The sequence below is a fragment of the Brachyistius frenatus genome, unplaced genomic scaffold (genome assembly GCF_029030835.1).
Source record: "Brachyistius frenatus isolate BFR_SWC_R1_liver_20210118 unplaced genomic scaffold, ASM2903083v1 Contig_270, whole genome shotgun sequence".
Taxonomy (NCBI): domain Eukaryota; kingdom Metazoa; phylum Chordata; class Actinopteri; family Embiotocidae; genus Brachyistius; species Brachyistius frenatus.
This window is the reverse complement of record NW_027210869.1, coordinates 55,317-69,878: the sequence shown is the minus strand read 5'-3', so window position 1 is coordinate 69,878 and position 14,562 is coordinate 55,317. Positions and strand designations below refer to the sequence as shown.

At 43.2% G+C, this 14,562-nt stretch overlaps 1 protein-coding gene across 1 annotated transcript in view; it reads left to right on the top strand.

The window, feature by feature from the left end:
- syne1a (spectrin repeat containing, nuclear envelope 1a) overlaps positions 1-14,562 on the top strand; it is a 119,801-nt gene that overhangs the window by 57,080 nt on the left and 48,159 nt on the right. The window contains 14 exon segments of the mRNA XM_069721665.1: positions 676-831; positions 2,668-2,838; positions 6,067-6,393; positions 6,780-6,932; positions 7,092-7,259; positions 8,183-8,359; positions 9,541-9,687; positions 9,931-10,056; positions 10,207-10,383; positions 10,562-10,827; positions 10,996-11,152; positions 11,267-11,665; positions 11,875-13,479; positions 14,141-14,478. Coding sequence (XP_069577766.1) covers positions 676-831; positions 2,668-2,838; positions 6,067-6,393; positions 6,780-6,932; positions 7,092-7,259; positions 8,183-8,359; positions 9,541-9,687; positions 9,931-10,056; positions 10,207-10,383; positions 10,562-10,827; positions 10,996-11,152; positions 11,267-11,665; positions 11,875-13,479; positions 14,141-14,478 — 4,367 coding nt within the window.

The following is a 14,562-nucleotide window of genomic DNA, read 5'->3' as shown; positions in this document are numbered from 1 at the left end:
AACTTCAGTCAGCAATAAGACCTGATTACTCTACACACCAAACACATGTTTTCATCGAGAAGAAGAATATTAAGCAGCTCACCTTTTATTAATACCTTTTTCAGGCCACAGATAGCGAACAGATAACCTACAAGACTTCTAACTGCATATCAGTATCTTTAAATGAACCTTGTCAAATATTTGTGCGCTGCCTTTGATTCAGATTTTTTTCCTTTTGACAGTCAGTCACATTAAATATTACAGAAGACACTTAAAACGGCATAACAATTTACTCACTCAAAACGATTTAGCCCATCAGGATGAAAGTTTGGAGGCATTGTGTCACTGTAACATATTGCTTCTTCTTTTTTTATTTCAAGTAAAACAGCAGTATTCCTTTACTTGGTCTCCTCCCTTTGGAGCATATTTCCTGCCAGTGTCAGGATGTCAGACAGTCTCAGGGTTTTCCTTCCTTGCATTTAGAGGGATACACACACACACACACACACACACACACACACACACACACACACACACACACACATATGTGCCCCATATCTTGTTGTTTGTGATGTGATCTATTATTTCATGTTTCCTTATAACATTTTTGCACCTTTTCCTTTTTTTTTTTTTTTTTTTTCAGTATGTAAGTAAAAGACGTCCATTTATGCATTTATTTGTGTCCCTGGTGAACAGGGGTGTCTTGAGGCGGTGCTCACACGGCAGGGAGAAGTGGACGGCCTCTCATCTCTGGCCCAGCAGGTTCTGGAAGAAACCTACATCAGTAGTCGTGTCAGTGTTACTGCCACCCAGCTCACTGCCCGCTACCATTCGCTGCTGCTCAACATGCAGGTTTGTGACACTCCAGTCTCTGCTGTTCAATAAATATATCTTTACTTTGTTGGGTATAGAGTACTCTTTTGATGGCTCAGTCCACTATTCTTATTTAGACAAACAGACCTTTTTTTCTCCCCATCCCTTTTCTTAAAGCCGTACCTTCATCATCGTCATCACATCTATAAAAGTCACTTTGTATAAAAATCGCTGCCCGCTGGTTTGTCTACATTTTGGTCCTCCACCCTCTTGCCTGTGTAGCCAACCATGACGTGTAAATACAATTGTTTGAATTCTGGATGGCACACTTTGATTTCCTGAATACATACAGGGTATTCAGACCCATGTGTTTAGCTGTTTTAGTGAACCTTTAACTGCATTTTTTTTTTTATATTATCACGTTAAAGCTAAACAAAACCTTTGGTGTTTGGGACAGATTAGTTAAAAACACTGTTGCTGGACTAGTAAAATATTACAATCATTAGTTATATAGAACAAAATATAAAGACTTTAATGAGCTGGGTATCACTTGAAATACTTCTGTATGTCTGTCTCAATCATAAATATCGAAAATGTGAACATGCACTGCCACTGTAGTTTCTGCCCACTGTGGGCTTTTCACACATAGTTATGCTCTCTCACAGTGGAATTCATTCCTGTGAGAGTTTGGACTTTGTTTCTGTAACACCCCATTGAAGTAGCTTTGAGAGTTATCCCTGTGAGCCAAGCCTGTGTTGCTCTGTATACTCAGATCTAGCCTCTCTATTTGTCTGCTCCTCTGGGGGGGCTAAAGGGAAATCAATGGGGCTCCTCTGGTCTGGGGCTAAGGCTGTAATTAAACGCTACAGAAGGCAATCTCACACCCGGCACCAGGAGTGGAAAAGCCTTGGCCGCACTACATTGATTTTTTTACACCTTCAGTCACACATTTGAGTGTGTATGTGCGTGTTTGTGCCCCTTTACTCTCTCTCTCTGTACTACCCACACCCTTCCTTCCCAGCTAAGATTGACTCAAACATGCATATACTTACAGTCAAGCCAACACACATGCATGCGGAAACATAACATCCTTCTCATCCCGAGGACGCCTGTAATTATTCTGTGTGAAAAAGGGGCCATATGGGCTTGAGGTGGGAAGCTGTTACCTCTGTCTAGTCAGAAAAGGTGTGCACTCAGCACTATCAGCTAATTGGAGCTCCTCACCACAGGATTTGCAAGTTGAGTGAATAATGTTTCAAACCTGCAAGAGAGGCTCTCCATCTTCATGGTGTTATTGACTCAAAATCTTAGTCAAGTGGATAATGCGTCAAAAAAACAAAAACATAATCAAACCGCTCTCCAGCTTTCTGGTGAAGTTATTGACATTGAACAGATGAAAGAGGAGGGGGAGGAAACGGATATTTTCTGTTTTGATGGCTGATCAGAGAGCTTGTGGTCCTTGGTGGCCAATGTTAGACTGCTGGGGCACATCTTACACCTCAAAAGGAAAAGATACACGCAGGCCATGTTTCCTGAATTTTCCCCAAACACAGTCAAACTTTGAAGAGACTCACTACCTCTGAAAAAAAGGCAGCAGTTGTACCTTTTATCTTCATATTAATAAATCTGAATATAGTGGACCCATACTGACTTTATATTAAGTAACAGACAGACTGTAGATATCCTGTCAAGTGGTTTGCTGCCTTGAAAATGTTCTTCACACATTTTATTTACAATAAATCGTTCTATAGCAACTTGTGAAGAATACTGTGAAGAAGTAAAAATATTAGCTCCATCTTTTGTGAGCAATCTTGAAAATCCCAACTTAATATTTGTGGAACTTCCCCTCTGATCTTTTATCCCATTTATTTTCAGGACACCATCAAGCAGCTGCAGGAGGAGCTACGCAGCATTGAAGAGGCAGAAAACCTTTGCGTGTCCTTCACCGAGTGGCTCAGCTCGACTCAGAAAAGCTTTGCAGTGTTAACTGACTGTTCTGAACCTCTGGACCGGGTCGCCATGGAGAAGAAGATGAAGAAGCTGGAGGTATTGATATGTCAACCTAAATCTGCGCTAATGGTTTAAATTTCGCAGTCATGGCTCTAAACCTCCATTTGTCACTGAGGCATTTGGATATAAGGTGCACTGCTGCGCCTTCCTGAACAGGTTGCAATAAATCAGCACAGATATCTTGCCATGGCAAACTGACGAGTTAGCAAGACTTCAGGTTGTATTGAAGATTTGAGTCTTATATGAGTCCAATATCCACGCCAGCAGAAATATCTATTTGAAGGCAGCATACGGTTAACATCAAGTGTAACGATTTCTTTGGCAGCTATGATATGCTTGGCCAGTAAAATATGCATGGGATACCTGCAAAGCTTGCAAAGCATTCACTGCACATATAATACAGTATTTGGATAGTGCTCTCAACTAAAAATACATCACTGTGGTGGCATAATTATAGCAGTTTCTCTTTGTGTTCTTTATGTTATATTGACATTAAAGGAAGGTAGCCTGGCTCAGACGATGTGGGCTGCACTGAAAAGAAAATCACCACTATTGTTTGCTTGGCATAGTTCATTTCGAGTGTGTAGAGGATTGGAGGAGTATGTGTGTATCGATCGGCTCTTTATGAAGACAAAGCGGGGGCTTCTTTAGAGGAAGCGTGGTAGCAGGGAGAGACCTCCCACTGTGTGTAAGAGGATGAAGAAACGCCGGTGTCAGGAGCCTGCTGGCACAGACACTGTAATTGATGCAGTGCCCTTACCGCTTCACATCACACACACACACACACACACACACTTTTCTCTCCTCTAACACTCGTTTTATATCACAAAACCCATCCAAAGTACTAACAAGCTGCAGCAAACTTTCAAACCCACGAGTCCTGTGTGATTTCACACATTGTCTTCCACTTCAGTTCTTTATGTATCACTATATCCCATTTCTCTTTGTCTTTCTCGCATACGTCCAGAAAAGCATTCGCAGACACACACATCGACGAGTACAATACATCATCTGGTGTGATCTTTGCAGTAATCCGTGTCTGGGATCAATGCTCTGTCTCTGCGTAGGGACTGAAGACATGCTGCCACCACATGTGTCCTTCCAGCACTGCAGATAACACGCGAGTGCTCCGTCGCTTACTTCGTCCCCTGTAGGGAGAGCTACAGGGCTGTTCAGTGAGCAGGGATGATTACGCTTTGACACAAAGACCGGTAGTCGATAGCTGTGTCAAGGGCCATTAGTTGGATTTGGACTTTATTTGAGGCCGTAAAGGTATGACTCATACAGCAGTGGTGAATCATCTCAGCTAGAAATTAGCTGTGCTTTCATTATATGTGTTGTAATAAAGTAATGATGAGGCACATCATTTAATTTCTCCCCTTGAATTGAACAATGTTGGAAGTTTTGTGTATCTTTTTAATTTATTGTACTTGTGTTTTTTGTTTTTTTACATGTTTCTAACCTTCAGTGTCCCAAAAAGAATCCTCGTCACTATCAGCTACAAAAATGTAAACAGGGCAAAATGCAAAATAGAAAACGGTTGGTTCTCATTATCAATCCCCACTTGTCCTTCCTGCTTCATATTTTGAAATTTTACTCGCATTTCATAAATGTTTAAGGCAATTTTTCCCAAAGTCCCTGACGGTTTCTGATGCACACAGTCTCTCCAAAAGGTGAAAGTAAATAGGCTCATTTTTAAATGTCTCATTAGTTATTATAAATAATGCATGCTTTTAATATGAAACTAGACATATGGCTTTTAGTTGTTTCAACAAAATGTCCAGCTATGCAGGATGTTGTTCATGCATTCAAAGCATAAACTAATAAATTGCTTACAGGGTCACCTTAGTAATGTCTGCCCTCTGCTAGTAGATAACATAACTGATGAATATGGCTGTCAGATAGATTACAGTGGATGAAGGAGCCTAGAAACTGATGCAGAATAAGAATCAACCCCTCGTGGTCTCCATTTGTAGCAGGTGCACAAGGAACTTGACATTGATAACTGTGGTTTCCATGGTACAAGACAGTTACAGCGTAAAGGGTGCACCGTGTTCAGGAGTTCATATACTGTATGTTGTTTGTCAGAGCGCTGTCTAATATTTTATCAAAGTAGTATTCAACGACGGGAACCTGAGCAGGTTTCAAGTCTTCTTTCTGTAGCTAATTTAATCCATTTGCAAGACCAAATTGTGAAAGTTGTGTTGAACCAAGTCCTCTAAATTATTATTTTGTCCTTGCTGGAAAAATTAGATATTGAATGGAACTAGGATGATTTTTTTTTTTTCATTCAACATAAAAATCATTCAGAGGCGCAGTTTTGACAAAATCTTGCAAATTGATTTCAATATATAGGCAACTAGTGGTGCTGTCTTGAAGGAAACTCAATGTCATGTGAGACGAGAGCAATTTTTTTTTTATATGAAGTGGAGATAATGAGTCATACAGAACTAAATCAACAGTACAGTAAATGGCAATTACTGCAAACTTCAGTGTTTTAGCTCTCGTTAAACACACTAAATTATATAAAATTGAGATATACTGGGTGTCACTTATTAAGGTCGAAGGCAGGAATATTGTTATTGGAATGATGAATAGGACTGGAGCGTCACATTAAACAGGAAACATGGACGTGTGCAGACACACACAGGTCTTGTTATATTATATTACCAACAGCCGTAGCTGGAGATCTGGACTTGTTGAAATGTGAGGCTACTTTCTACTCAAGCAATAATAGACCAATGATAAAAGCTAGATGGCATCCCATCGAGTGGAGCTGTATGTGTGTTGTGGTTGCCCTGGAAACCCCTGCAGCTACTGGTGCCTGTTAAGGGCCCTTATAATTGGGTCCTCCTTTCATATTATTCACTGCGGTTTCTCCACACTATGACCTCGTGGTCTTCTCCACATCTCACCATGCAGGTGTCAGCCTACCTGATGGGTTCAAAGCTTTTCAAACGCACTGTCAGGCTGGTCAAGGTGACTGGGGCAGCGCTTCAGGTGAAGGACAAAGAAATTGACGATACTGTGTTGAATGTTTACCTCAAAGTCATTGAAGCTATGATATAAAAGTATTTTTTAATCCTAAAGGGATGTGTGTTATGATATTTGTTACACCAGTACAGAGAGGCCGCTTTTACCCTTTTACTTTTACCACAGCCGTGTGTACAGTGTCCTGGTTTAAGGTCATTAATATAAAGTAATGCTGATAACACTGTAGCAGCACCCATGCTGAGTTGTATTTCTGCTCTTTGTTTCACGCAGGCTCTCCAGTCTGAGCTCCAGCAAGGTCACAGTTTCCTGAAATCCCTGAGGGAGCGTGCAGAGCAGGCAGCAGGCTTCCTCAATGAAGCTGGAGCTGAGAGTTTAGGAGGAGAGGTAGAGGCACGTCTTGCCCAGCTGGAAGAGCTTGCCGGGGGACTCAGGCAGGAGCGCAGCTTCCTGGAGCGGGCATTACTGCTCGCTAAGGAGTTCCAGGACCGGTACAAGGCTCAGGCCCAGTGGCTGGTGGAGACCAGGGCTTTGCTCAGTGCCCCAGTGGAGCCCAAGGCTGAACTGTACCAGCGCAGAGCCCAGCTGGCTAAGTATAAGGTAAAGTACAGCAGAGTTGATTTTTTTTATCAAGAGCACTACACTAATACCACACTCAGTAATTTTCTGCTTTCGTGGTTTCAAAAGAAAAGATGTTACCAAATATAATTACCTTAATGGACTACATGTGTGACCTTGTATGTCTTAGCCCGTTAACTCCACAACTGAATACAGTTTGAATAACTGCTGACCATTTTCCAGAGTATATCGTCGCTTTTTATAATGATTAATGTCTATGGTGGGCTTTAGAAAATGGTTGGCTTTATAGTACAAACCTTGGTTATAAATTAGCTGAAAATTGCATACTTCACAAAACATACTCTTGCATATAATTAGGATGGTCTTAAAGGGTACTAAAGATACAAGTTATCTTTCTGTGTCCCCAGGCTCTGTTGCAGATGGTTCAGTCCCATGATGGATCCATCAGGTCAGTGGTGGAGAAGGGAGACGCTCTGCTGTCTTCTGTCCACTACCCCTCCATTAGAGACAAAATGAACAGACTGCAAAGGGACTACACTGGACTCTGTAATGCTGCCATGGTGAGAACCTAAACTCAGATTAAATTCATGAAATGCTCTTTCCAAGAAGGAACATCTTTAGGATAAACAGCATGTTCCTCAGTGACCTGGAGGTAGTCATACTGGTTTGTTGCCTAGACTGTTTGCATAGTTTGCCTGTGTGTGATCTGTGTGGTCCAGGCTCACGTGGAGAATCTGGAAGGCCAGGTGAAGGAACAGGAAGCTTACCACAACGAGCTTCAGGAAGTGGAGCGCTGGCTGCTGCAGATGTCCAGCAGGATGGTGACTCCTGACCCCAGCGTGAGTGGCAACCTGGAGGCGGCCACCCAAAACCTGGCCAGGCACAAGGTGACCAGATGTATAATTTCACTTGTGCTGTTTGTTTGTCATGTTTGAAAAATATGATACAGCCTTAGCAACAAGCCTGAATCACTTTGATCCTCAAGGAAAGTTCAATTATTCAGATTTCCGCTGCTTGGTGTCAGTTGAACTGTGTTTTATCTGATTGTTGGTGTTACCTTTGTTTGAAGAGTCTTTTTTTCTGTAGCTGCATGCTGCAAGATTTAGTATGCAGTGGTTACTGTTTCACTCAATAAACATGACTTGATCAGCCCGGGGGAATTTAAATCATGCAATATGGTTATAACTTATTAATCATTCACATAAAGTCTGCTGCTAACTTAAATGTTGTTAGATTTTCTAATTTACTGTAATTGTGTCATTTATGAGTGAGATAAATTCCACGCACAATCCCTGATGCCAAGAGACACAGCATTGTCTTTTTCCATCTGATATGACTGTATACAGTAACAGAATGGTGTTTGTATTTAGCAATAGTTATGAACTTTATATTTCCACAAACAATACACCTGTGGAAATGCTACTTTGGTTAACAACATGGTTTAATCCATTATAATGCAGTATAAGTTTTGCTTTGTTCGACATCCAATTCATTTGGATAAGATAACTATATATACTATATGAATGATTAAAATGTGGTTGTTTTTTTTTTTTTAAGTTGGTTCAGCTCAAATCCTTAACAGATTTAGAAAACCAGACTGGCTGAGTCTTTATGTTGAAAGCTGTTGTCCTCTGAAAATGATTTCAAGTTCATCCATTCAGGCCTGTCTAATACCATGAGACCTCACTGTCTGGTGTCAGTCTGCTCTGACCTCCTGTGTCATTGACCGATGGTCAGACTTGTCCTGTATTACATCTCTGCTGGAGATTCTCTCGAACATAATCTTACTTGGTCACTTTCCCCTCCACAGGCCATCATGGAGGAAATAGCAGGCTTTGAGGATCGCTTGGCAGGCCTGAAAGAGCGAGGAGACCACCTGGTACAAGGCTGCAGTGACCGTGTGCAGAGCAGGCTGAGACAGCAGGTCCAGGCTCACCAGCAAGGCACCAGAGACAGCTACTCTGCCATCTGTAGCACAGCGCAGAGAGTGAGTGAGGAGGAGGAGATGGGAAGAGGGAGGGAGGGAACGTGCAGGAGGAGGAGAAGGATGATGGAGTTGTGGGAAGCTGAGGAAGATATATTCTGTGTTTGAAGTAGTGAACCTGTTCTTACACATTTATCGTGCAAGACATGTATTAGTGCATTGGATGCACATTCAACCGTGGGTGTGCATGTGCCTCCACATGCACGCACAGACCCACATGGTCTACATATCCATGCTGATAATATTCCAACAGCCTCGGCATCCACTTAATCCTAACCCATTCTGACACTTGAACCAGTCTCTCAGGACAGCATTTCACTGCCAGTGTGGAGGGCACAACCAATTAAGGCTGCCAAAGTGTCGCTCCACAGCAGCCGCACTCAGACAGACCCCACCAGCCAAAATCACTAACTCAATCTCCTCGTATTAATCTCCGCATATCCCCTGTCAACTCCACTTTTTCATGCCGGAGCCAAAAATGGTCACACGCCACTATTCAGTAGATCTGGCGAGCCCTATAATCCAGCCCCACTCTGTCGTTTTGGCAACCTCTACTCTGTCATCATAGCTCACCTCCCAAGATAGCACCTCCACCAATACTCGCACATCAAATCTGACATTGTGTGATCCAGCCACACTTTACCACTACACTGCTGGCTTCCCTACAACTGCGCCTCCAGTGTTACAATGGCTGCCAACTGTGTCCCAGCACAACACAGCTCTAATATCCTGCCTGCCACTTGCCACCATGCCAGCCTTCTAGCCTTTGCCAAATTCACTGGGCACTTTGCCAGAACTTGCCCCCCTTATTCCTCTCTTTCAGGCTCTCATATTAACACTGTCAATCAGACCTTGCTGTTTCGCTCTCCCCTGGAGGGCATGGACACCTCCACATTCAACACCTGTTAAATACAACACTGCCCACTTGTTCAGGTTTTATTATTTAATGTGGCTTTGTGTTTGGCCATGGCTTGACTTCAAAGCTCAGCATTGTATCACTCTGCCCTCTACCACAGTAAAATGTATTGTTTCTTCCACTCAATAGGTTGCATGTGTGCTGTTGGTAGAAATTAGGTGGTTTTACTGTAGTAACTTTCACAATCAAACATTTCATGAAACTCAGAATTGAAAGTCTTCTTCAAATAATAAAGGTGTATGAAATTGTTGTATATTATAACTTACAGGTATATCAGAGTTTGGACCATGAGTTACAGAGACATGTTAGTCTTCAAGACACACTGAAGCAGTGCCAGACGTGGCTGAACTCTGTTTCAGAAGAACCAGAGCCTCCTACACATCCCTGTCTCAGCCTGGATGAGGCTCTACAGCAGGTCAGTAAGCCCCTACCTGCTCCTTAACAAACAGTTAAACATATCTTCACCTCCTGGAATTATGAACAGATCTCTTGAATTAATAGTATTCTTGTACAAGGCTGTCATGTAATAATCTCTGTTTGCATGTTGCATGCTTTTGACTGAGGGGCCACAATGTAGTTTTGCAGATTGTCTTGAAGGAATGATATGATCAGTCACATCAAAATGAATTAAAGCAATAAAAAAAACATTGACACACAGGTGAAGCAGGAGCGGGCTCTGCAAGAACAGGCGAGCACATACCTCCAGCTTGTGTGCTCAGCGTGTGACCTGTCAGAGCCGAGGGTCAGGGAGACCGCAGCAGCTATCCAGCAGGTCAAACTGCAGGTTAGTTCACTTTAAGTCCTTAAACAAAAGACACGGTTTCAGCGTCCATGTTCGCAGCTGTATTCATCACGTGTTCTGATTTTAAAACTGAATACCTCAATTGAACAAATACTTGGTCATAAATTGACTCCAATTAAATTTTGTGTCTAGGTTGAGGAGCGTATGCTTCTTTGTGAAGAGGTAGCAGACAGCTGGAGGGACATGGAGGAGCAGAAGGCTGATCTGGAGACCCAGCTAAGAGAGACAGAGCAGCAACTTCAGAGCCTCACCAGGAGACCTGCAGAGCTGGAGCCTAAGATTGCACAGAACCAGCTGGACAAGGCACAGGTCTGTGTTTACTTAGTATGCTCCTAATAAATGATTTTTGTTGAAAAGAGTTTGTTTTACAGTAGTAACCCACTAATATTATGTACAAAAACAACATCTAGAGGTCATTTTTGAGACAAGGTTTTAGCCTAATCAATGAATTTAACTCACACTTAAGCGTCTGTTATCTTTCCTGCAGGAGTTTCTTCAGCAGATTAGGGAGAAGCAATCTGAGGTAACGCGTTTGAACGAAGCCATCGGCAGGTTGACAGATGGACCGGTCTCTCCTGCCCTGGAGGAGATAAGGAGACTGAAAAGAAGCTGGATGGACCTGGGCCAGCGCGCGGAAGAGTTGGAGGCCCAGCGGGGGGAGGACATGCAGCGAAGTGGAGAGTACCAGGAGAGTGTGGTCGCTGTGGAGGAACTCTTCCATCAAGTGTCCAGGGAATGGGACTACCTCGCCAGGTATCGAGTTTTTCTTGGAGGCTGTGATATTTTTACGCATATTGTCGATTGATATTCAAGTGGATTTATGAGTTTATTTCTCCTTATCTGAAGACAGGACTGTACACCTTTATTACTGTGTCACTGTAGAGACCAGATGTTGCTCAACCAATGTATGTGTGCACCTAGGGCTGACACAGAGAGTACAAGTGAACATCTAGAAGCTCTGAGGAAGCTTGCCAGTGACCTCGAGGAGCAGAAAGAAACTCTAGAAGACCTACGGGATCAGAGACAAGCCATCCTTCCTCGACTCAGCCTGCTGGACAAGGAGTTGGTCAAACAACAGGTGAGAGCAGTATATTCCTGCTAAAAAATGTTTGCTAAGATGGTCACAAACTTAACATAAATGTTGAGATATTTGGTTGAGATTTTGAGGGGACACTGTGTTGCATTTCCCCAGGTGGGTCACCTGGAGCAGCGCTGGGCCCAGCTCGAAACTCTGATTCAGCAGAAGATCCAAGACTCCACGCAGACACTGGAGGATCTTTCCCGGGTGGGAACCCAGCTCAGAGATGCCAGAGAGTGGGTGGAGGAACAGCGGCCCGCACTCACCTCTGCGCTGAAAACCAGCCCACCCCCCGATCTGGCCCAGAGTTTCTTGTTCGACCACCTGAGTGTGTGCGTAGAACTGGAGGCCCGTCAGCAGCTGCTCGGTCAGGCTGTGAGCGAAGCGCAGGCTGTGGCCGCCAGACTGGGGCTGAGTGAGAAGAGATGCCTACAGGAACTTGTCGAACAAGCCCAGGCTGAGGTGGAGGCTCTGGGAGCTCGGGTTGCTCAGAGGAGAAAGTACCTCAGTAAGGTAAACAGCTGGACTTTTGGTTTGGATGCAAGTGAAATTTTAATTATGCCCTAAAGGAATTAACTTTCTCTGATCTGTTAGTCTGGTGAAAAAGATCAGGTAGTCCAAAGAAACAAAATAACCTCTCATAGTTAATATGTAACATGATAAGACTTGTGTTGCTATGTCCGTTTAAAATCAACCTGTAATGTTAAATTTTTCCTCTCCAGGCCTTCACAGAGAGGACACAGTTCCTTCAAGGCCTGGGACGAGCATTGTCTTGGGTGCAGCAACAGGAGAGGAAGGCTTTGATAGATGACCACATCGCACTTCTTCCTGAGGACCTGGCCAAACAGGTTGCTGCATGTCGGGGTGTCCAGAGTGGCTTACGAGCTTATCAGAGGGAGCTGGCATCTCTCTGGGTACAGGGGCGAGAGCTGGAGAGAGATGCCACCGACAAGGAGAGAGCAGAAACCCTGGCGAGACTCGAGGAGCTGCAGGCTGCCTTTGAAACGGCCCTTCAGAGGACCACCCTGCGTCTCGCAGGCTTGGAGAAAGCCCTGACCTCCAGGAAGTACTTCCAGGTTGACCTGGACAAGACTTACCACTGGTTGAGACGAGCTGATGCCATTACCTTCCCTGAAATCAATTTAAGCAGTGTTGATGATTGCTCAGATTTGCAAATACAACTGTCTAACTTTCAGAATGTCCTAGAACAAGCCTCAGAGTATGAGAACCTCCTTCTTATTGTCCAAAGAATAGGCCAGGAGATCCTCCCTACGCTGAACGAGATTGACCACTGCTACCTAGATGAGCGGCTCAACGCCCTGCCTCAGCAGTACAATGCCATCCTAGCTCTAGCCAAAGAGAAAAAAGATAGAGTCCAGCAGATAATCTTAGAGAGAAAAGAGTTCAGCACTTTCTTTGATATCACTCATAATGCACTGGAGGAGCTTCAGGAGCAGTTTGACAATCTGGAGAAGCAGACTATCAGTATCAGAGAAGAGGAAATTGATAGATTAATCAATGAATACAGAAATATAAATGAAAGTTTAGTCCATATCAGCCCTGCTGTTAGAGAACTTCATGGTAAAAATGAGGGGTTTCTCAGTAGAGGTCAGCAGTACAGTGCTGTGGAGACACAGCAGCTGGTCAGTCTCCACAACACACTGAAGAGGAGAAACGACCAGAGGATTAAACACCTAAATGATTGCTCGAAAACACTACTTGAACACAACAACGTATTATCCAAGTTGGACTCAGAGTTAAAGTCTGTTAAAGAGAAGCTGGTCAGACTAAAATCAGACAAGAAATTAAGTGCCATGGATAAAATCACGAGTCTTTATTCTTTCCTGGGAAGTCTGGATGGAGTGGGCCATCAGGCTGAAGAATGTAACCGGCAAACTAAAAACCTCAGTCTGAAGTTTGACGCCGCCGCCTTTCAGGAAACGATGCTGCTGCTGGAGACGCTGCAGTCTTTACAGCGTGATGTTAAATGTTTTGTTGAAGAAAGTGAAAAGACAGTCGCAAAGAATGAAGATTTCATGCGAGAGACTGAGAAAATGGTGAATTGGTTGAGGACTATTAAGGAAAAATCAAAGGAGCCTTTGATCTTTGCAGAGGTCAAAACTGAGAGGATACACGAGGAAGTGCGGAAACTGAGAATCATGGAAGAGGAAGTAAAAAGTAGATTGAGGATGGTCGATGTCTTGGGTATCAGAGAAAAGCAAAAGTATGAAAGGAGGAAAGAAACTGTTCCTGCCCACATAGAAGAGAAACTACAAGAGTTGGTGAAACTGGGAGCTGAAGTTCAACAAGAAATTAGCGCAAAACAGGTACGTGTATATTACTCAGTAACTTCCTGATAGTTCTGTGCCGTTGCATTAAGTTTGATTGATGTAAATCTAGAAATCACTGCGTTAAGTTTCAATCCATGGAGCCGAATGATCCCTCATTCATGGTTTAAAGCTAAGATATATTATTTTTCACCTCCTATTCCCTCACTATTAATATTAATAGGCTTGGGAAAGTTGAAACATTTAAAATACAGCTCAAGAGATACATTGAAATTTGAATAAGTAAGTTATCATTAATTAATAACTTTTGGGGGGATTTAAACTGTTTAAGTACTACATCCCAACGATTTATGTGGAATGATATGTCAAGGTCATGCTGCCTTTTCCGGTCAGTAAAGTTTTACGGAGAAAAGGTGGAATCACCACGTTCTCAATTCACTAGTGTGAGGGATTTTGACCTTTGACCTTTTGAAAAGAAGCTGCGTGAAAACTTGAATTGCTAAATCAGATTTGTAACACTTTGAAAATCCTCATTACCAATCACTGGAGTTAAATAAATGTATTGTAAACCTCTAAAATAGGACGTTTTAGTATGACTTCTGTTGTAATGACTGACGCATGCATTTCAATTTAAATACATTTATGCAGAGAACTTCTGAGTAAAACTGAAGTTAATTAAATCACCTTCTGCATATTCTAGCTGGCTTTGGATCAAGCTCTTTCCCTGCTCCAGAGGTACCACTTATCTCTGCAGTTCATGCAGAAATGGCTGGACTCCGCTGCAGCTCTGCTCCAGAGGGCGAGCTCGGGGGTTGAGCTTGAGAACCAGACAGCCTGTGTGCGGGACCTGGAGGAAATTTCAGCTCAGGAAAAGAGCTCCACCGCTGCTTTAGAGGACCTGAGGACTTTGCATCCTCTGCTGGGAGATTTTGTGGAAGCAGGAGTGATGTGTGGGCTCAGGGACAAAGTTCAGGCTCTGCAGCTGAGAAACACAGAAGTCAAACAGCAAGTGGATGCTTACAGAGAAGGGCTGCAGAGGTGCGTTATGTCAGCTATTGTTCATGTTTGAACAGTATGTCCAGCCAAGTCTACATCTACACTTTATTTTCAACATGTACATTT